We start from the raw sequence: 23,068 nt of genomic DNA, 5'->3' as shown, positions 1-23,068 counted from the left end.
GATGTCACGCTAGGTATCATACTTTTCGATAAAAATGGTTTCAGAATTTAAAATGTAACCAAAAAATGTCATAATTTTTGCTCTTCCAGTTTATCAAACATCTACTAACCTTTTCACAATCATAATATTTTAATTATTAAATACGTAAATTTTTCTTCTTTTAGTGGTATTAGAGGAATAAATATAGTGACTAATGTTAGGTCACTTTGTGAAATTTTGATACATACGTTATTGGTATAACAATAATAGCGACATTTTTTTTTCTTTTCTTAACCTGACGATTCAGAAATATTTAGTTGCAAGGTAGCGCTTTACTTTGTAAACGACAGTCCTCCATTGAAAAGATGAAGATGTGTGTAAGTTTACTACTAGACTCATTGAGTAATTTATTAGAAAATTCTGAGTAGTAGTTACTCGGTTTTCTATTATATGCTAATATTGGCAGGAATCATGGCTACAGCAAAATATGATCTTGACAATTCTGGGAGTTTTATGCCGGTAAGTTTTGCACTTTGTTTGATAGGATTGTTTGTGCCAAAAAAAATGAATGAAACCAAGTATTCTTCAACCAAAGATGGCTTCTCAATCGCAGTATTTTACTTTGAAGGCTGTATTGTGAATAATTATTAATAAAACTTAAATTTCTTTAATTTATGCGTTGTCAAGGATAAATTGTTTTTTAACGTACGAACCAAATTTAAAACCAGTATACCTATTTAACGTAACTTCCAGTCATCTGAACCTAACGAGTGAGTTTGTTCGTGTTCTGTTTTGTGAAGCAAATCCAAGCATTAATCGCCCCACCATCAAATGAAGGAGAGTCAAAGAAGAAGAAAGAATATGAACCTCACTATTGCCGATCAGGACGAGCAGTCAATCATGATTGTTGTGATAGTTGTAAGGAAGGTGGTGACTTGATATGTTGTGATCGTTGCCCTGCATCTTTTCATATTCATTGCCAGTAAGTTGACCAATGGCTATCATCAATAATGTTAATCAGTTGATGTCTAGACCCGTATATAAATTGTTGTAACATATTGTTATTTAATAATGGTAACAAATACTTATCAGCCATGAAATGTTAATTCAAATAGATTAAACATTTTGTTACTCGTTTGCTTAATAGTAGAATTGGCATTACTTAAAGTGTTACTATTTGGATATGAAATGAATACATTTTTACACCATTAATTGTAAATTAAATATTAGGCTTAACATTTTTTGTCATTAGGTTGAGATTCACAATGGTGTCTCATCTTATTTGAACTGTTATTCAGCTGAACTCATCAGTTTAAAATAAAAGTAGTTTAATAATAATTTACAGTTAGGATAGGTTTGTGCTTAAGCATATAACAGGTTATAAACCTAATTTTAAAAAATTATAATTTTAGGAAAAATTAATTTTATTTTTTGTATTTAATGTATTGATTTAAGCTCTAGGGTTAATTCAAGTGCATAGACATTTACTGGTATGGTGAAAAACTAGAAGTGCCATATGACATCAACATTGTTGTATAATATTAGAGATGGACTTCAATAAGGTGTTTTGGTTGTAACAGGTAATATATTGATTCAGGGAGCTACTTTTAATTAAATCTCTTATAGTAACCCACCTTTGGACAAGGAAGACCTTCCAAGAGGAGAGTGGTTATGCTATTGTTGTAAAGCATTTCTCAAGGAAGTAAGTTAAATGAACATCTACCATTGGTATATGTAATGCTGAGAAGCCTCATGTTTGAGTAAATTGCTGTTTATTTCTTGTAAATATTGTGTTTGCTTAAAGTCTGTGTGTGTGTGTGACATGCATGTGCGTGGATTGTGGGAAAGTTTCATGAGGACACATTGTTTTCTTGGTTTTTGAAATAAGAAAAACAAATTATGGTTTGAGAAAATTGTATAGTTGCCAAGTATACTTTATTGTCACTAGTATAAGTATCACTGAAAGTTGAGAAGCTAACTGGCTAACATCTACATGTATCATTAAATTTAAAATAATAAAATCATTTTACAGATAAACACTAAACTGTAAGAACAAGAATTTTAATGTGATAATATTGAGAGCAAAACTAACAGACCCTTAAAGATATATATATATTTATAAATTAGTGTGTTTCATTGTTGAAAAACATATACAGTATATTTTAGTTTCACCTAAGTTAAAGAAGATCAGACTAATTCAGCTGGAATTTGTTAAAGTTTCTGGTTAAATACTTTCATTTAAGCACTTACAAGATGCATCTAAGAATTTTGAGTGAATAAGTGATGAAATACAAATAAAAAATGTTTTAAACCCAGTTTACATAAGTGAACTATTTGTGGATTTGTTCAAAATAACAGTTTCAAAATCCAAGTTGCTTTCTTGTTTCTAATTTGATTTTGCTGCCAACATTAAAATTGTTAACTTTACTATATAGACTGGTGACAAATCACTGTCAACATGTAGTATTCAAAATCGACACAACTTGGGAAAAGGGTCTCAGAAGGATGGATCTATCCAGAAAACTGGGCAAAATGCTCAAGCAAATGGAACCTGTCAAAGTAGTCAAGTATCAGAAAATGGGCATCAGACTACCAAAGAGCCATCTGGAAGAAGCAAGTCAATAGAAAAATCCACTTGTCCAAATATGGAGCCCATGGATGACAAACTTGCACCAGAAGAAACTGTAGATGAAAAAAGTATGCACCCACTTCATCTGCTAGTTCAGGCAGCATCTGCCTTGAATTCAGAGCAATTTGAATTACCGAATGAACTAATGTGTACAACAGAACTTCCAGGTAAGTTTGGTTGAATATCATGCTAATAAGTATGTTAGAAATGATGTGGACTAATTATGGGTAATCTAAAGCACTTGCCAAAAATTAACTTTCAAAAAATCAAATTACATTATTTTCAATGTGTTAAACTTGGTCTAGACCAAACAGTTTTTTACTGATGCATAAAAAACAATTATCACCTGTTAGCCACACACACATCAAGGACTAAAGATGCTTACAGTTTAATATGCAGCATACTAAAGAAGACAGTTTGAAACAATATTATATACTTATGTTTTGTGTGTACATTTTATTTTGTTTTGTTTAATAAGTGAAATTGGTGAATTAAAATATAAAAAATATATATTAATATACATCAAAGTTAAAGGTCTCTGTATATAAAATTAAACTTTCAAGGCTCTGATAATATAAAATCATATATATATATGTTACCACAGTATTTGTCATTGTGTCTTAGTTTTATCAACAGTTCCTAGAATTGTAAATAGTTTTTATGAAAAGTAGCAACTTAGTTGTACTTAAACTATTTAGAAAACTGGGGTTCATGAGATAATTTTTAATCATCTAAGATAATACAATATTAAATATGACTTTTCTTAAATATATAATAAATACACAAGTTAAATAAAAACTTATTAGTCTTTTACAAGAAGTTTTATAATCTTTTGTGTATGTCTAGTCAGACACATTAGTTTCAGATCAATGCTGCTTTTCTCCATAGCTGATCTGTAATTACTTCCTTGGCTCATCACACATATTTTGTATGAACTTATGAATGTTTTATGCAAAATTTTTAAAATAAAATTCAGTCAGCAAATTCTATTCAAATAAATTAATATCAAAGAACTTAAACTATAAGTGTGTTATTTCATATTGCCAATTTTGTACTAATTTTATCAGGTTCATAAAACTGTTTTTCCAGTAATGTTAAATACAAATAGCTGAATTCATTTTTACATTATTACTATTATTATTGTTTAGAGTTAGTAAAACAAAGTCTGGTGATTATAAACAATATAACTGAATATCCATGGGGTTGGTCCATCTGACCTTATTGGAGAAAGAATATTAAACTGTTATAAATTTATCATGTTTATCTATATAAAAAAAATGTGGTCAGCTTTTAGTAATGTGTAAGAGTCTGTTGTACATTTAGATGTGATACAAAAGTATTTGTACTTAAAACAAGTCTGTTGATTAAATGAACAATGTGTATGGTAAAATGAATAATTGATAGGTTTGACACCAAACAATAATATCATGTTGAATGGCACTTTGTAAAAGGTTGTGACATATGCACTTTGACACACACACATGCAAATATGATTTTAAAGATATTATTTTGTGGACAAGTCCAGTACCTATAATACTTTGTCCAAGTATTATATTCCTAGTATTAAGAATAATTCTAAAAATATGGTAGGACAAGTGTTAATATCTGTTTCATTTATTCTTTTTTTTAGTGAGTTAATTTGAGTGTGAAAAACATTTTGTGCCTAAAAAATTATGTTTACAAGTTGAAGTCTTATCAAAGAGAGGGTATTTTTTTTACTGTTTTAGTATAATTGACCTTTTAATAATACTGTAACTGGATGTTAACATTAAGTAGAAGTTTGTGTTTTTACTAAACTAGGTTCTAGTAAAAGACCACGACTTCAAGGAGGTCATACTACGTCTAAGAAATTAGCACATGAGCAAGATAATGGTATTGTACCATTTTCTGGTAAACTCTGCTTTCAGTGCAGAAAGTAAGTACTAATTGACATTTGATAACCTTTTCTCCCTCAACAAAGAATATATCTTGCTAGTGCAGTATTTGGAGTAATGTGTCATAGTATGATGAAGGTATAACTGAAATATTAATATACAAGATAACTACTGTAGCTCACAATACATATGTTGATACTGAATCAGTACCTTTCTTTGTTTCAGTTATCTTTAATATGAAAAGATTAGTGATCATTCTTGATATATGTACTTAAAGTAACATTGAATACCAAATCTATTTTGAATTTGATTCTTATATCATTAATCTGTAATAATTTGTAAATATTTCATTTTTCCAAGGCTAAATGGTTGTCATTAATCATTGTAAATTCCCTCATACCATTTCATCTTAAGCCTACTGTTTTTGGAAGCCACAGGTTTGTATTATAATATTGGTCACAGTGTTGTGTTATTTAAGAGCATTACTGTTTAGAAACTTGAAGATCTAATGGAGGAAACACTAGTTGATCAATGATCCACAAAATATGTTAGTGATGTAAAGACAAACCTATCCAAAAATGCATACATTAACATGGAATGACCTGAAGTCAGAATGTTGACTTTCTTGGTTTGTGGTTAGTATGAAAACTTCTAACATTATAGAAGTATTAAACTTCAAGTAAATTTATTGCTTTTCAATTTAAAACCTCTGTAATGTTATTTTCTTAGCTAAGCTATTAGTTACCGTTAGATGCATAATTTACTAAAATAAATAACTGGTGTTTTTGTTTTTATTTAAAAAAAACTTTTTTAGTAGAAATGTTTTGGTTAGCAGTTTTCATAACTTCACTACCTTTTTTAAATGTAGTTCATTTAAAAGAAAGATTTAGTAATCTTTTCATAGATTGAACAAAATATTTAAGCATACATTTTTTTTTAAATGATAACAAGCTACTGAGTAGAAACTGCTACAAAGGTATACAGGGTAATAGACTAGTTACTAATGTTTTTCAGACAGAGGTTAATACTAAACAGAAATGAATATACATAAATTTGTTTTCATAAGTAGTCTTTTTCATAAGATAAAATATTAACTTTTAAGTGACCAGTATTCTCAATGTTTTAACTTGATGCTTTTTTACAAGCATGGTACTATTTTCACGTGGATGAATACCTTTCTGTGTTTCTTAGTACACTAGTATTTTAACCTTGTACTCCTCTCAAGAACTGCCTAAGTGATATTGTTACACATTATTAGAGCATTATTCTTAGATTTTCGTTTGAGAGCTGTCTGTGGTGACTGGTAAAATATATACCTTTGATAAAGTTTGAAGTACAGGTTGTATAGTACACAGTCAAACTGCTTTGCAATTGTGTTATAGCTCTTTGTTCTCTTGAGCATTTACTCATGAGCTTTTGAATGTAACAAAAATATGGGGCAAGCTACTTTGAAGCTAAGTTCTACTGTATAGCTTCTTATATTTCCTTCAATTCTTTGGAAGAGCCAAAAAGAAGCACCAGAAAACAGTTTTATAATTTACATATTTGTTTAGGTTTTTCTGGTACTTTTATGTCATGGCTACTCCTTCTGAAACCTTACAGTAGTAGCACTTTATTAGCAGTATTCACTGTTTTAAGTTCTTTTATGTATGTTCAGATTGTCTTATTAAGTGCTGGCTATTTTTGTAATTTTTTTTTTTAAATGTCATGGTAAAACAGAATTTGTAGGAGAGCACCGCTAATCCAGTGTGATTTCTGCTCATTACTATTTCACCTCGACTGTCTGGACCCTCCATTGACTACAGCACCCTCTGGGAGATGGATATGTCCAAATCATGCTGAACACATACTGGTGAATATTTAGTGTTTTTATTTGTGGCAGTTTTATAATCTTCATTCTTAATTTTATTATTTATGTACTAAATGGCAGCAGGAGAAACATTTTAACACTGGAAGTTTATTTCATTACAACAGTATCCAAGTGTTATCATAAAAAAAAGAAAAATTGTTATAAGAAGACGTAATAATCCAAATTAAAATCATAAAATGAGCCTTGATGATAAGGAATATTTCCAGGCTATGATCCTTGTTCATGATGATATGATCTGCTGAAAGTTATGTCTTTGTACTTCAGTCTTTATATCAAAATCTTAATATGTTTAATCAGGATAAGAAACTACTGACACCAGTGAACTTGATAGAAAGAGAAAAGTTATGGGACAGGTGTGATGGCCAGATGTCTCAAAATACCGTCAAGATGAATTTTTTAAAAAAAGTTCATAGAAGAAACCAACCATTCCGATACAAAGTAAGACTACCACCTCGGAATACAGTGAGGGTAAGTGCTAAGTACTTGTGTAGTCCACCTCAGAATACAGTGAAGGTAAGTACTAACTACTTGTGTAGTCCACCTCAGAATACAGTGAGGGTAAGTGCTAACTACTTGTGTAGTCCACCTCAGAATACAGTGAGGGTAAGTGCTAACTACTTGTGTAGTCCACCTCAGAATACAGTGAGGGTAAGTGCTAACTACTTGTGTAGTCCACCTCAGAATACAGTGAGGGTAAGTGCTAACTACTTGTGTAGTCCACCTCAGAATACAGTGAGGTAAGTACTTACTACATTTAAAATTATTTGTAACTTTTCAGAGTTTTAAAATTAGTTTATGCCCATAAAAATAAAACTATGTTTACTTTCTTCAAAGAACTTGGATTTGGTAAAGTTTTAAGGATGATTTTCATTTTTAAACCTTAGGTCCCAGATGCAGTTAAGATGCAATACAAAAGCCCTCCCTCACTCCTGCCAAATGTAACAGAATCACTGCCATTACCTTCAGTTTACAAGACGTTCATTAACACTGCCAAACATATGAATGAAGAGGAAGAAAATGAGGTAAGAAAATAAGTTAAGTGACATGTAATTTTCACAGAATGGTTGTAAAACCAGTTAGTTCTGTCAGATTTGACATTTTTGTATTTATTGGTAATTTATATTAAACTTCGAAAGTATTACTACAAATTCTATGTTGTAAGAAACCATCACTTTCATGTTTTGTGAAACTGACTGAAGTTTTCTGTAATACATGTGTTTTTAATATCCTTTTTTTTTTATAGTGGTTGACTAGTGTAGTGACCTTACAGTCCAGTATTGCAAATCATTTGTCTAAAAGACAAGCTTCATTCATCAGTGAAACTAGCCCACACTCTGAAGTAAAATCACTGTCTAGCGTTACATGTAACGCCTCTTCCTTATTAAATACGATGTCATTGTTACATCCTGTCACAAACTGTACTACTTCCACATTGTCAGATAAGAACTCTAGTGATAATAAATCATTCACAAATGGTAGTTTTTCAAATTGTCAGTCAAGTCCAGGAACATCATTCTTGAGTCCACTGAGCCACAGTACTGTAAGAAGCACCAACCATTTGTTGGACAATAGTATCATTGTAAATGGTGAACATGACCAGTCTTATTATACAAAACTTAAAGCTAGTTTAGAAGAAACTATTTGCAGTGTGAAAACCGAATTTCAGAATGAAAACATTAATAGTGTGGCAAATTGTGGTTACAATATTAATTCTCAGGAAACTCTGGTATTGGGAAAAAGCACATCTTCAAATACTTTGCCTATGTCTTATAAAACCTGTGCTGCTACAACCTACATTCCTGTAGTTACGCAAGAGTTTCTTGTCACAGCAGGATTATCCCATTCATCACAGGATGCCAGCAACACCAGTCAGAAACACAGCATTGCTGTAGAAACATCAGAATATCAAGTTACAACATCTGTTCCAGTAGGATTATCTCATCTTTCACAGGGTGGAAACAATGTCGGTGGTCTTTTCCAGCCTAGTGTTGTGAGCACATTAGATGGATCCTCTCATACACCTGGTAAAAGTAGAAAGTTGATTTTTTAATATGAGAATTCCTTGTATATGAAATTAAAGTTTAGAAATGAACAATAATTTAACTTTTAAAAGTTCTGTTTTTAGTTAAAATAGTTATATGTAAACAATAAATTAGCTTTTAGTCTTTGTTTCTGTAAATATTTTTGTTGTTTTTTACGTTTTATAATCTTCTGTATATTATAGGTAAGATGATTCCACTAGGATCCCCGAATCTGTCTCTCAGCAGTCTCAACAGCATATTGCACGCATGTGTTGATGACAACAAAGGTAGATAATATGGCTGTTCTACATTTTACACTTACATGTGATTTCATGTATGATGTGGACAGGAAGCTTACATAAACTATTTGTCATGAGTTTGTCAAACTAACAGTTTCTAACTAATAAAGCTTTGATTTTTCATTGCTTTATAAAAAATATGATGATCAGATTTAAGCAGTGAAATTTATAGATTGCTTTCACTTGCTGTATGGATATTTCAACTGCTAACCTGTCACCCAATTAGGCTTACTGTATATTTTATAAATATTTGTATTGGGTTTAGAATTATTTGAAACTTTATACTAGTTTTTATTTTTTAATCTGACAGTGATTTTAGTTATCTAACACATCAGTAAAATATTTGTTTTTAATAGGGAAATATTAATCAAAACATAGTTGTGTAATTTGTGGTTCATGTTTCTATTTAATAAAGCTAGATTTTTGTTCTATTGTTTGGAAATTTGCTGAGTTCTAGGTGATACATACAACTTACAAATATTTTGACATCTATTACGTTACTTGCTTGAAATATTCTTACTTTTGTGTATGTCACATTTGAAAGAGCAGTAAAATTTGAAACTATTGTAGAATAACAACATATGGTTTAAACTCCATTATTACATTTTTTATATATTGGTGTAACTAAATATATTTTTAACCTTTGAAAATGTATAAAGATATCTTGAGTGCTAAGATACTGTGGTATATTTAGTGGACAAAAGTAGAACCTTGTAGCAAATGTCAGGATCTGGTATATTTTGCCTATTACAGTGTAATAGCATTTCAGTTAATTGGTATTTCATGTTTACAAATTTAATTTTCTTATTCTTGGTAGTTTAACTTTTTGGTAAATTAAGCCATTTGTTATATTACTGATTTAATATAATATTTGTTACATTATTATACAAATATAACATTTTGTATACAAGTTGATTGTTATATTTCATAAATGGCATCACATAAGAAGGTACAACTGCACAGGGGTGAGGTATGAATTGTATCATGTGGTTGCAAATGCCCTGCTTGTTATGTATTCCTCCAAGGATGCCATTCTGATCAATCACACCATCTGTTCAAAATGTGGTCCTCCATCAGACATTACAAAAATAGTATCTGGCCACTTTCTGGACAGCTGCATCATTATGGTCTGGAATTATACAAGGTTTCCCATAGTGCATGTGTGACTCTCCCATCCAACTAAATATTAGCTTGTGTTTGGTACAATAAACAAGTTGGACAGACATTCACATGTAATGATTCTCTGAGAATTCCCATGCAGATGTGTTTAATCTAGTTATAAGTATCCAGGAGGCACCTGCCTGCAAGAAAAATGTTGTATTTTGTTGTTGTAGCCTGGGAATCACGTTTTTTGTGAGCAGTGGCTGTGCAGGTTTGTAGTCTGTATACAAAGCTACAGTCTAATAATTTCACACTGTTACTGTAGCATCATGGAGATGTGTAGGAAATGTTGCATGTGGATTAGCGTCTGATGAGTAAAGGACCTTCATTCTTGTAAAAATGGGGAGTGGGCTTCTTCAGTCCATTAGATATGGACCACTGACTATCAGTCTTGCCGAGAAATGTAGTACTACAGCTTAAATTCTTCACTTCTTCAAAATGACTTTTTAGAAAATGTCTGCAAAGTCAACCAATGAGGCTTTTAAACAATTGCAGTTGACAACTCAAAACGCTGGGTAATATAACATATGCTGCTACACTTGTGTTGGCTTGTTCTGCTGTGGCATAGCTGCCCTTGGCAGTAGTTTTCAGTAGGTGTTAGTGTTCTATTCGTATAACCTGTCTCCGAATTTTTATGAAACTGCATAGAAACTACTGCAACAAGACCCTCTCTGGTATTCCCTGTATCCTTTAATATACTAATTAACCTCTCTGCACCATTGGCAGTCCTGGTTTGAATCGCCATCACACCAAACATGCTCACCCTTTCAGCCAGTGAGGGTGTTATAATGTGACAGTCAATCCCACTAGTTGTTAGTAAAAGAGTAGCCCAAGAGTTGGCAGTGGGTGGTGATGACTAGCTGCCTTCCCCTCTAGTCTTACTCTGCTAAATTAGGGACAGCAAAAATTCAAAACAAACCAATCCCTTGTCAGTCATGTATTGGTGGCAACATGTGACTGACTACTGTGTCATTTGTATATACAGATACCCTTAACACCCATTTACTGTTTGTGTAAGATGTGGTGCACCAAACAACAAAACTTGTTCGATAATCACTGATTTAATTTTATATAACATTTGTTAAGTTGCTACTTCAATATAAAATAACATTACTGTTTTACTATAACATTAGTTATGTTGTTAATGTATATATTTTGTGACTTTCATATATATAGGTACACTTTAATGGCAGGTGTTTGATGTGAGTGATGTAATATAAAGGGGGTAATTTTTATCCCAGTCATTACGTATACTTTATTCATTAATCATGAAAAAGTTAAGAAATTACAGAATTAATTTGAAGAGAATGAATTTAAGAATATAATAGTTTTTTTTATCTTTCAGTTACCATTTTCTGAAATTTTGTTTCAAGGTAAATACTAGGTGTAAAACTGTCAGTAACATTCGAGATGATATACAGTTGTGTAAAACATGAATGGGAAGTTGTTTTTAGTAAAGTTTGAGTTTTGTTTACGCAGAAGTGGATTTCCTTGATGGAAAACTGATCAGAATGCTGGCGTGGCAGAGACTACAGCAGCTGGTACCCCAAGCTTTGATATCCAAGAAACTGAACTCGACAATAGGTACTTGGTCCTGTTTTCAGGAAAATAGTGCTTTAGGGGTAGAACTTGTGATTATTCAGGGTAATATAGAGAATTGAGTATATTATATTAAAACAGTTTTGGAGCCTTATAATGTCCTTACAGTCATGTTTTTGTGTTTAGTTATGCACTGTCCAAGGATCATGCATCTTGACAATAACCCTGCAGAGTAGTTGCCACTGTGAAAAGCTCTGCTTTAAGATAGTCATGTTAAAAGCACCATACTTCTTTCTGCTGCATTCCATAATCTATTTAGTGTACAAGAACAATGGTTCTGGTCATCCAAAAGTCCATAGATGGTGCATTGGGTAAATTAATAATTATATCTTTATATGGAATAGTGTTTATACCTATCTAGCTGCTTTTGGTTATGTGATACTTGAAAAGGATATGTGACTACAAACCTTATTTTGGTAAACCCATATCATGTTGGATTTGTTTCCATTCTTTTTCTTATATTATGTACATGAATGGTTTTTACTACTGATATTTGTGATGAATTCTCACCTGTTACAATATGCTACACATTTTAAATTATGGCTGGACTTCTCATGGTTCTTTTCCTTGGTGGCCCTGCTGTCCCATACTAATCCATATACCTTTGTTTTCCAGTACAATTAACTACAAGATATATCCTGTTTTTCAGAATTTTAAGTCTCTGACTTCCACACATCTTTATGATCTGAACACATGAAAATTTTGCATAGGAAAGGGATGTCAAAATGTAGTCCTCATACATTACATTCCTCCACGACTTCATACTGACTATGGTCTGATGATTTGCATGTTCAAAAGTGTTTTAATATAATACACTCAGTCTTGTATTTGAGAGAGTAAAACCTTTAATTATACTGTACGTCTATAGCAAGTTTACCTGCAGCCATGAATAGTAATTATTATTGGTTTTCTCATTATCCTAATACATGTGTGACATGATTTGTATTACTTTAATACATCCATGACATGGTAGATGTGACTGTAATACATCTGTGACATGGTTTGTGTGACTGTAATACATCCGTGACATGGTTTGTGTTGCTGTAGCACATCTGTGATACATTTATTTTGGCCCATAAACAGCAGTAATTAGTATTATTATAGTTTATAACATGACAAAAAATGTTGAAAAACATAACTTGTTTATTTTCTAAACTGTTCAGATATTTTTGAAACCCTTTTATTTGAAATGTATGTTTCAAATTTTTGAAATAAGAATTTAAAATTGTTTTTTGTAAAAGGCAACTTTATTTTGTCAGCCACAAAATTCAAATGTTCATTACTTCATCTTGATTTTTAACTCAAACTTATTCTGCTATTTCACATAGATCAGTTGATTAGGAGTGAAAAAAGATTTGGGTAAACTAATATTAATAGGAAAAGATTCTGTTCAAGTAATTACATACAATAAACTGGAATGTACCAGTTTTATTATATGTTCCTAACAAGAGAGCAGGAGTGGTAAAATGAGAAATGGCTGAACTCAAGTCACCCACAACTGAAGTAAAGTTTATAATATGTGTATTGGTCATATTTTCAGAATCTACAGATGTTAGAGCCAGAGCTGTGATTTGCCCTGTCTATAAAGGGCCTACTGTCCCAATGCCATACAGAACATTAACTTTAGGAAAAGGTTAGTGGTTTCTCAAATTTCATTAGGTTACACTGTGTTTGTTTATTGTTTTTCATCATGTATTGTGCAAGAGAACTTTTTAAAATATAAGAAATAATTTATGAAAACATTAGTATTTAAGAATTTGGGTGAAGACTCAATCAGAAGATAATAAATTGTTATTCAAAGTGAGAAGAATGTTGTCTAACGTTGACCAACAAAGATTATAATTGGTAGAGTACAGAGTGGTATTGTTTGTCATTCATCATTGGTATTTTCATTGTTTTGAAAGACAAGTAACATGTTAATATTTTACAGTTTACGGTTATATGTTATGCATCTTTACTTATTTTGTTGTAGGGAAATATGGTATTTTAAAGGTAATTTCTATGAGTTTGCTTTTCTTTCAACTGACATTGTAGGGTCTGATATGAACGTGTGTTTTGCTAACTATGGACATTGTAACTACGTCTCGGCCAAGCACGCATGTATATATTATGATGAGGTGAGTTGTTCTTCTGTTGTTTTGTAAGTGACATCACACAGAAAATTGGAAGCTAAAATTGGGAATATATAAGTGTCCTTTAGATGTAAGATGATTTGGTGTGATGGTTAACAATAAAAAAACAAAATAAAAACAGAGAAAGTAGTTCTGATGTGTCTAGTAAAATATGGAATGATCAAAAACATTTTGTGATATTTTAAATAACTAAACCACAATATTCTAGAAAGAAGAAACTGAAAGAAGTTTGTGCTATAAGTGAATAAACGTGAAAACTTATATAAAATTAAATCAAAAGTTACGTCTAAAGTTTTCAGTTATTAGAGAATAAAATATGAAAGTGTTTATAAAGGAGAGGTATAGATAAACATAGTTTATGGTGGAAGTTATGACACTTGTAGGATTGACGTACAGATGTAGCTCAGCTTGAAAGGATGACATCTTGGAAGACTTTCCTCATCACGTCCTTTAAATCCCAGCTATTTTTGTCAGTCAGTCCTCCAATTATTTCTCCACATTTCATATTTATTTGTTTATCAGGAAGATTCTGCCTAAATCATCTGTAAAAGAACACTTCATGCTGTTCTTTATAGTTTTTACAGTACCAGTTACATATATATTTTTCTCTACAAGTGAGTTTTCTTGTCATCACGGATTATTACCAGTTACATTTGTTAAAACGATATATTAGCATGTAATTTACCAAACATTTAAAAGTAATTTTATTTAAATATCATTACAGTATCTTCTAGTGTTTACTTTAATAAGTATTTCTGAATATGTGGGGAACAATAGCAAAAGTGTGAAGTTATATCTAACAGAACAGAAATCTAATACAAATGTATACCAGTGGGGAGCAAACACAGGAGCTTGAAATGAAAAGCCTCTGATAGCATACTGATTTGGTTGAACTCAACAGATGCCTAAAACTAAAGAACTTCTAATGTTGTACTACTCTGGCTGAACTAAACAAGGCTTGCCAACCTAAGCTGAAGCCAAAAAAGTTTTCTAAGGTTATGTGGAACAATATTTTCTGTAAATTGAATTCTAATATATTTGATTGCTTTATCAATAAATAAAAATCAAAAAATGTAAAAATTTAATATAGAAGTTTAGGTATAAAAATGACAAAGATAAGTCAGCTTTAGTCCCCAGTCTATAATTATTGAAAATTATTTATATTTTCAGTGCAGCATTACACTTTGTCACTGCTACATGATGTATTATTCATGTATAGTGTAACGCTTTGTCACTGGTACAGTAGCTACTCTGTGGATTTACAACAATAAAATCAGGGTTTGATTCTCCTCAGTGGACTCATCATTTAGACTGATGTGGCTTTGCCATAAGAAAACACACACACACACACACACACTGATTCGTGATGTATTATTCATGTATAATGTAATGCTTTGTCACTGTTACGTGATGGACTAATCATGTATAATGTTACACTTTGTCATTACTATGTGATGTAGTAATCATGTATGTTACACTTTGTTACTGTTACATGACTTTAATATAATATAAACAAGAAACTTTATATACTAATTTTACAAACATCATCCTTCTTGATAAATGAAGTTACCACAGATTTATTGTTTTTGGTGAGAAGTGAATCTATCTCTGATAACTGATAGCTAACCACTTTTTCATAAACTGCAGGTGACAAAACATTACGAGCTGCTTAACTACAGTGAACATGGAACAACTGTAGACAGTGTTTTATATTCCTGTGACTTCTCAGAAAAGTATGTCCCGGCAGCACAGCCCAATGTTGTAGTTTCTTCTCTTCGTAAAATCCTGGATAAATCAAGAGAAAAGCCTGAAGTTAAGTCCTCAAAATGTTTAACAATGAATCCAAATGTGGGGAAGGTAAATTGAATATTGATTTTGTTAAATGTTTATAGATAAAATGGTACTTAATTTTAAGGAAAGTACATTCTAAATAATTTTTATGAGGATATGGGTGTTGTTGAATCATTAGAGTTAATGTTTAAATATATGAAATAATCATTTAAAAACACATTTTTGTAGCAGTTGTTAAAGTAAAAAAATAATGTGTAATTTGAATGAAATATGTTTTAAAATATTCTTGAGGTCAGTTAGTTTCTACTGGGGTAACACTGTTGTCCATCAAGGCACTGCACCAGAGTTTCAGAGAGTGCTGTTCTAAAGAGTCATATTGCTTATTAGTCTAACTTTCTCCAATCATAAACATTTCAGACAGAATGAACTAAAACAACCTAAAATGTATTTGTACACCATTTTAGGTAATTGTTTAGAAGTTAAAAGCATCTTAGACTGAAAGATGAGAAAAATTAAAATGGTTGATTTGATATTTACATGATTCTAGTTGGTTCTCATACACTGCATACAATTGGTATATGATCCACTGCCACAGAAAAAAGAACAAATACAAACATAGTTAATTTTCAATCAGTCTTTGTTTACAAACTGAACTGACAAGTTTATTGTCATAACAGAGGAAATCCTAACATTTCCACACTTATTAAAATCTGATAATTTATCCTCAAACTAGTAACTTATTTCTATGTTGTTCTTGGCCAGTGAGATCAAAGTATTATATAGTATTTTGTCTGTTACTATACTTAGTGTAAAAACAGACAATAAAAACTGGATAAAAACTTGTTTATGATACAAAATAGATAGAGATCTCCAGTGGTTGATGTTTTGGGAATATTTTATTAGGGACAAACATCTAACAAAATCATGGTTCCTCAAGCAGTTTAAAGAAACATGTTTAAAAATCTGATATTGTCCTCATCACTAACCTTCTGGTTACTATGTTTTTCTTGATGTTTCATCCTCAAGCCTGGACACGTTTCCTTAAGAACAAAACTTGTTTTACTGTTTAACTAAAACTTTTATGCAGCACACGTTTCTTCCCATGTGACACTCAATGTGAAGACGTTGTTAGTATCAGTGGTATTTCTTATATTTAAGTACTATTTGATCACAAGAATTGATTTTATTTAGAATATCATTAAACCTCAAGTGTTGTGTGTACATTTGACTCATAAAAGAATATATTTCAGTTTCTCTTAATCAGATAACCTATATATGAATATTTACTGTGCCCTTATGTCTTAAGAGATGAGAAAAAATACTAGTTATATAATGTTACCTACAGTGCTGATAGTATAGAAATCTATTAATTTGTCACCTAAGATATGAGTAGAGAGACTTATGATTATTCGATCTAAACGTATACTCACTTAAACTGATTATTAAATTTGTTGAATGTTACTAGTAGTGACTTTATCTCCCTTAATACTTATCTTATAGTTGTGGAAACCATGTAATTGCAAGACAAGTAGTTCAGGTGTTACAGGAGAGAATAAAGCAGGATGGGAAGGTGCTGTTGTTATTCACCATGGAAGCTACATTCAGTGTGGTTGTTTACAATTTGTTTTTAGCATTATTGATTACAGAGTTGACAGAGATAATGGAGGGAAACAGAAGAGCAAAGCTGTGATCTCTGTTTTAAACACTTCATCAACATGATATAAAACTTTTTCTTGTAAGTATATGTGCCACAAAAGTTGGAGCTCTGTAAGAAATGTGTTTAAAAGGAACTACTGGCTGATTTCACAGGTCAAAAGCATATTTGTGCAAAAGAGCTTTGTGTTATTTTTATCCTATTATTTTTAGTCCTATCAATGTCATTAAATTGGTATTCAAGACAACTCGTAATTTATTATATATTTGTAATATGTTATTTTAGTTTCAAAAATATTGTTGGTTTCTCTGATCACTGGCTATTATGGAAAGAAAGAGAAATTGTTGTAGATTTTCAATGTTTTTATCATATTTTTTTATGCATACTTCCCAAAGAAAATAAATAAGTGGTTTCCTTTGCAATACTCGTGTAAATAAGCAGGGCATTTGGTTTACTACTAGATATGTAAGGTAAAAGAAAGAAAGTTGTGTGTTGGGGTATTAAAATATCAGAATGAGTTGGTTTTTATTGATGTGGGAGAAAAAATCTAAATAATAAGTTCCATGTTTAATATGTTAAGACAAATTAACAGTTGTGTTAAACAATAACTTATTCAGTGTGTGTCAGTAAGAACAGAAAAATGCACATTTAGTATTTAGAGAACAAGAGATACATTTGTGTTATTTTGGTAGGTATTGGTTGCCAGCAGAGAGAAAATAGAATAATGTTTGTTTACATCTGCTGTTTCTCAGAAATATCTGCTTCAATGGAAGGTTCACAGAGCATTCTGTTGCATTTATTTTAGCTGTAATATCACTGCTTTTTACACTACTTACTGTTTGTGTAAGAATGAATGAAATAGATAATCAAACAGTATTGACACAGCATAAATCAGAACTGTAGTCTGTAATATATATACCTTTTTCTACATTTCATGTATAATCTGTCCATTTTTATTACAAAACTACAGATCTTATCATAAATATAGATAACATTAATGTGTGTTGGCTTTATCTTGAAAAATGATGTATATGCATCAGATTACATGTAGGTTGTTGGTAAAGTGTATTTTATAGAAATTGGTTACTGGGTGACCACATTGTGTTTGAACTTCTCAAGTAATGGATGACGAATCTTTGTATAATTTTAATTAAAAAGTGTACATTATAAAAACACATTTCATGTAATAAGTGTCAAGGTTTTCAGTATTAGTCATACTTGAAATGTGTTGTAAAGGATATTATTGTTGTCTGTTAAGCTATAGCAAGTAAAGTTTTCCATCCATTGACTCATCTTGTACAGAACCAATTAGGCAACAATATAATTGCAAGAAAAAATATTTTTGTTTTGTTTTCTACTTAAATCAAAAGTGAGAAAACTGTTGTAATGTAAATTATTAAAAAATCAAAAGTTTTGTTTTGAGTAGAATATTTATACAGGTTCAAACACAATCAGAGACTGTGTGATGCATATTAGAATATTTTAGCTATAAGCCATTCATATCTACAGGTTATGTCAATTTTAACGAATAGCATACTAAGTTTTGTTTTTACTGTAAGATAGTACTGGGTAAAAGAGACAGTGAAACAGTTCAGTCATTTTTGTATGAACATATGAAAACATGTATCTATATTTCATGTATATGTTTTGGTCAGTCGTCATTGATTTATTAACCTTAAATATAAGTGTATTTTGTTGTCAACCAAGCCTACTAAAATGTATATTGTAAGTCCTGTATTTAAGTTGTTATGTGTGGGGTGATAACATTTCAGGTGAACTGAAGAATTTATTAACATTGATTTCTCATGAAGGGTCCAGTACATATTTCAAAATACTTTTATCATGTGTATTGTATATAAAGCATTTAAGGTCACACAACATAGAAATTATTGCATTATTTGATGTAAAGTTTACCTAAAAAAATAAACCCAAATGGTGGACTTGTGGTATGGGTTTCAGAGTCATTAACCTTTCAGTTAAATAAATCATTTTGAAGGTATAAAATGAGAGTGGAAGTAACTGAAGCTAGTGAGTAGTGTTAAAAGTTTAAATATTAGAATCTAGCATTTTTATAATACACCCCTAAAACTTGCTTATTTAATTACATTTTCTAAGATGTCCCAAAGATAGTGTAACAATTTAACGTGTGTTATTAATAACTATTCTTTTGGAGACCATGTTGTAATATGTACATATATGTGTAGAGAGAGACACACATACACAGAATTAGAATATATTTCTAGCAGGTTATTACAATAACTAAGTTGATGGAACATTTATGGTTCTATTAAATTACAAGGTCAGTTTTTCCTGTTAATCTACTCAGTGGTTGTGTCAAACTTTATCAAGGCACATCAGAGAAGAAAGCCCAAATGGCTTATTTTATTGATATATATATTCACCAGTGTTAAGGGCTGTATTCTTGTTTAAAATTTTAACTATCAGATATTTAAAAATATGTCTATTCAGTGTTCATCTAAGAAAGTCTACCTGGACAATATATTTTACAGATATGTGAAATATAAAAACATTTTGTTTAAATCTTGGTGGTTCTTATTTCCAGCCAGGACTGCTGCTTGTATTGTGTGTGTGTATATATATGTTTTTAGTAAATAACAATAAACACTGCATAAGATTCATGGGCAAGTGTAAATGTGTAAGTAAAGTAGAAGTAATTTGTTATAATAACTTCAAAAACTTAATTATGGAAAGGACATAACTGATTAGGGACATAACCAGTGTCAGAATAAAATAAGTATAGGTTAAATTTTTTAGCTTTCTTAACCTTTTTGACCATTGCAGGTGATATTCATTATGTCAGACTGACCTGTGTAGGTTTCACTTTGTAAAATATCCATTAACGTTATTACCTTTTCAATGCTGTCATATGCATCAACATTAACCATGTTGTCAAAATAAAGATTGTTTTCACAATGTATTGTCTCACCTCTTTGTTCCACCATTAGTTTTAATTACAGTTTTATGTAAGTAAAAGTTTATTTTTTTTATAGAAAACTTCAAAAGGAACTTTTACAGTTACAGTTTTGTATATATAATTCTGGTTTTTATCTATTAAAGTACTTTTTTTTTCTTGTTGGTGTTTCAGTTCATGTTTTTATAATAATTTACATAATTTTAAAAGTTTAAGTATTATGTGTAATGATGATGTGCTATTAGACATTCAGAATTATTATAACTATCAAATAATACAACATCAGGGTTGTTCCTGCCATTTAACCCTTAAACAATTTTCTATCCTGTATATAACACCTCTTCAGTTATCTATCAAAATACATTAATTAATAGTAATAATCTGGAGTCGTGAATGTGAAGTTAAATATATTTGTGTTGTAGAAATTTTAAAAACTTGCTGGAGTAAGACAACATTTGTACGCCAAATAATCAGTAGAAAGAAACAAAGCTACAGTAACACATAATCAGTGTGAAGTTAACAAATGGTCAGTATCCACCATCAGTTACATGCTTGACATAAAAGTCCTTATAAAAATACAACGAAACTAGTATCTATGTTGGAGGGAGTCACAATCTTGTATGTTAAAATAATTTATTTTGTTTGTATATCAGAAGGTTTTGTGTGTTTTTTTAATATCACACAGCTATACAGAAGTGACAACAAACTATTCAGAAACCATTTAATTATTTGTTTCTGTTTATGTCATTGCTATTTTTCTAACAAGTTCATGAGCCATAGAAAGAACAAGGGACAGAGAATCAACGTTTGTATATTATAAGATGGACAAAAAAAACGATATTTCAAATGCAGTTTTTATTTCAATTTAGTTTGTGATACAAGAAGACAATCCATGTACTAGTCAAAAATAACTGAATATGGGTAAAAGAAGTTGTTTGCAGTTAAATTCTGATAACTAACTATTCATAGGCCATTTTGTTTCGAAAACAAAGATGTTTTGTATAACATCTACCTGGACTGAGGTAAAGTGTACCTCACTTTAAGTGCTATTATCCATAGCATTGAGTCTCTTAATCACTATGAGACTCTTCAAATAAATTCCTTAACCATTTTTTTCTTAACTTGATAAGAATGGCTGAACTGTGAGGGGAGAAATAACAAGCAGAATGTTGTGTTTTCTACTCTAGTAGCATGTTAGTGAAGAAACTTGAGAATAAAAAACAGAAATAATCGCATTGTTAACAACACAGGTCATTATCTTCTCAGGCCACTGTATATTAAACCTACGTAATAAAGCTGAAGAAACACTCCTTGTCACGAAATTATTGCTTATTTATTTTTTAATTTTGCACAAAGCTACACAAGGGCCACCTGTGCTAACTGCCCCTAATTTAGTGGTGTAAAGCTATAGTGAGGGCAGCTAGTCATCACCTCCAACTCTTGTGCTACTATTTACCAGTGAACATTGGGATTGAACGAAACTTTATAACGCCCCCAAGACTGAAAGGACGATCATGTGTGGTATGACTGGGATTCAAGCCCGCGACCCTCAGATCATGAATCGAGCATCTTATCCACATAGCCACACATATATGAATATAAACACTTACTATTTTTAATTAACATACTTACTACTACATGTTCACAATTTGTACTCATATGAATTACAAAATATTTTCCAATACATTTTGTCAGGTCTCTTCATACAAACATGCATATAATATATTTACTAAAATTTGGAAACGGGCAAATTATGCAAGAAGTCTAACCGGTAAATTCCAAGAAACTTCAACAGACAATATAACTAAAATCTATAAAACATATATAACACTAATAATAGGATATGCATGCCCAACATACATACACACAACACGAAACGCAATTATTACTACAGCATATAAAGTCCCTCGCAGCATCTTATCAAAATTCAAATCACAACCAATAGACTCTTGCATAATTCTCTAAATTCCTTTCAGAAAAATTGTCAAAAATTATTTATTATGTGAGCTTGATCGCTACTACATAATGATGAAAATAGACCGAAGTACCTCTCTTTCGTTAATATTCATTTTACGAATAAAATGCTATAAAGCCCCTATTACTATACTGTAAAACCCACACTACACTACTTTAACGTTGATATTTTAGCACTTAAGAAAGGGTTGTATTCTAATCACAACTATTGTTAAGTAAAGAACTGGTGCATACATGGACATTAGCCCTGAAAGGGGTCGGAGTAAGTGCTATTTTTTTCGGCCTGCATGCCGGGCCAGGTGGATAACGCACTCGACTCGTAATCTGAGGGTCGCGGGTTCGAATCCCAGTCACATCAAACATGCTCGCCCTCTCAGCCGTGGGAGCGTTGTAAGTGAGGGTCAATCCCACTATTCATTGGTAAAATAGTAGCCCAAGAGTTGGCACTTGGTGGTGATGACTAGTTGCCTTCCCTCTAGTCTCACATTGCTAAATTAGGAACGGCTAGCACAGATAGTCCTCGAGTAGCTTTGTATGAAATTCAAAAACAAAATTAGGGACGGCTAGCGCCGTTACCCCTCCTGTAGCTTTGCGCGCAATTCAAAACAGGCAAACAAGCAAATCGACATAATAGAGAACTCAATGTGGCTTTGCTTTCAGAAGGTGCCTCACAAAAGACTTGATGCAAAAATCAAACCTACAAGTGCATGGGGAAAGGTTATTAAATTAGGTAGAAAATTAACTGGAGAGTAGAAAATAAAAAGTAAAAATAAATGGAGTTAGATCTGACTGGATCACAGTTACAAGCGGTGGGTCTCAAGGCTCTGTTCTACGTCTTCTGCTATTTGTGATTTATATTAATGATATTGACTTTGGAATGATTAACAAAATATTGATGACATTAAGATTTTTGGGAGGTTAATCGCATCAAAGATGCTGCACACTTACAGAAAGATTTAGATCATTTGATGCATTTGGTCAACACATGGTAGACGATCTTTAACTATTCAAGTTGTAAGGTGATGCATGAAGGTTTTTACAATTCAAATTAATGTTACGATTTAAATGGAAATACGTTAATTAGTAATTACTATGGTTGAGGAAAAGGTAATGCGACTGGAAATTCACGTAAGTCGTCTAAACATTATATTGT

At 31.3% G+C, this 23,068-nt stretch overlaps 1 protein-coding gene across 2 annotated transcripts; it reads left to right on the top strand.

Moving 5' to 3' along the window:
* The first annotated feature begins 318 nt into the window (after positions 1–318).
* Positions 319–19,944, top strand: LOC143253587 (PHD finger protein 12-like). 2 transcript variants are annotated; one of them, XM_076507678.1, is made up of 15 exons: positions 319–498; positions 780–961; positions 1,606–1,681; positions 2,415–2,775; positions 4,409–4,523; positions 6,202–6,334; positions 6,650–6,820; positions 7,237–7,374; positions 7,596–8,376; positions 8,577–8,660; positions 11,313–11,417; positions 12,973–13,065; positions 13,467–13,549; positions 15,212–15,421; positions 16,856–19,944. In XM_076507678.1, exons 1-15 carry the CDS (start codon positions 430–432, stop codon positions 17,072–17,074), a joined length of 2,820 nt encoding a protein of 939 aa, XP_076363793.1. In that variant the 5' UTR covers positions 319–429; the 3' UTR covers positions 17,075–19,944. The 2 variants fall into 2 exon arrangements, with proteins under 2 accessions (XP_076363793.1, XP_076363794.1); XM_076507679.1 differs by having other exon boundaries at positions 325–498; positions 6,650–6,790.
* Positions 19,945–23,068: the final 3,124 nt, after the last annotated feature.

This window comes from Tachypleus tridentatus, chromosome 6 (assembly GCF_004210375.1).
Source record: "Tachypleus tridentatus isolate NWPU-2018 chromosome 6, ASM421037v1, whole genome shotgun sequence".
NCBI classification, from domain to species: domain Eukaryota; kingdom Metazoa; phylum Arthropoda; class Merostomata; order Xiphosura; family Limulidae; genus Tachypleus; species Tachypleus tridentatus.
This window is presented reverse-complemented; position numbering and strand designations above follow the sequence as displayed.

What these genes read in the sequence shown, in the direction of transcription:
- LOC143253587 (XM_076507678.1), top strand. Translation starts at nt 430, where the DNA reads ATGCTAATATTGGCAGGAATCATGGCTACAGCAAAATATGATCTTGAC. An exon ending in CACCTCGGAATACAGTGAGG is followed by an intron (nt 6,821 to 7,236) that starts GTAAGTGCTAAG and finishes TTTAAACCTTAG; the next exon opens with GTCCCAGATGCAGTTAAGAT. An exon ending in ATGAAGAGGAAGAAAATGAG is followed by an intron (nt 7,375 to 7,595) that starts GTAAGAAAATAA and finishes TTTTTTTTATAG; the next exon opens with TGGTTGACTAGTGTAGTGAC.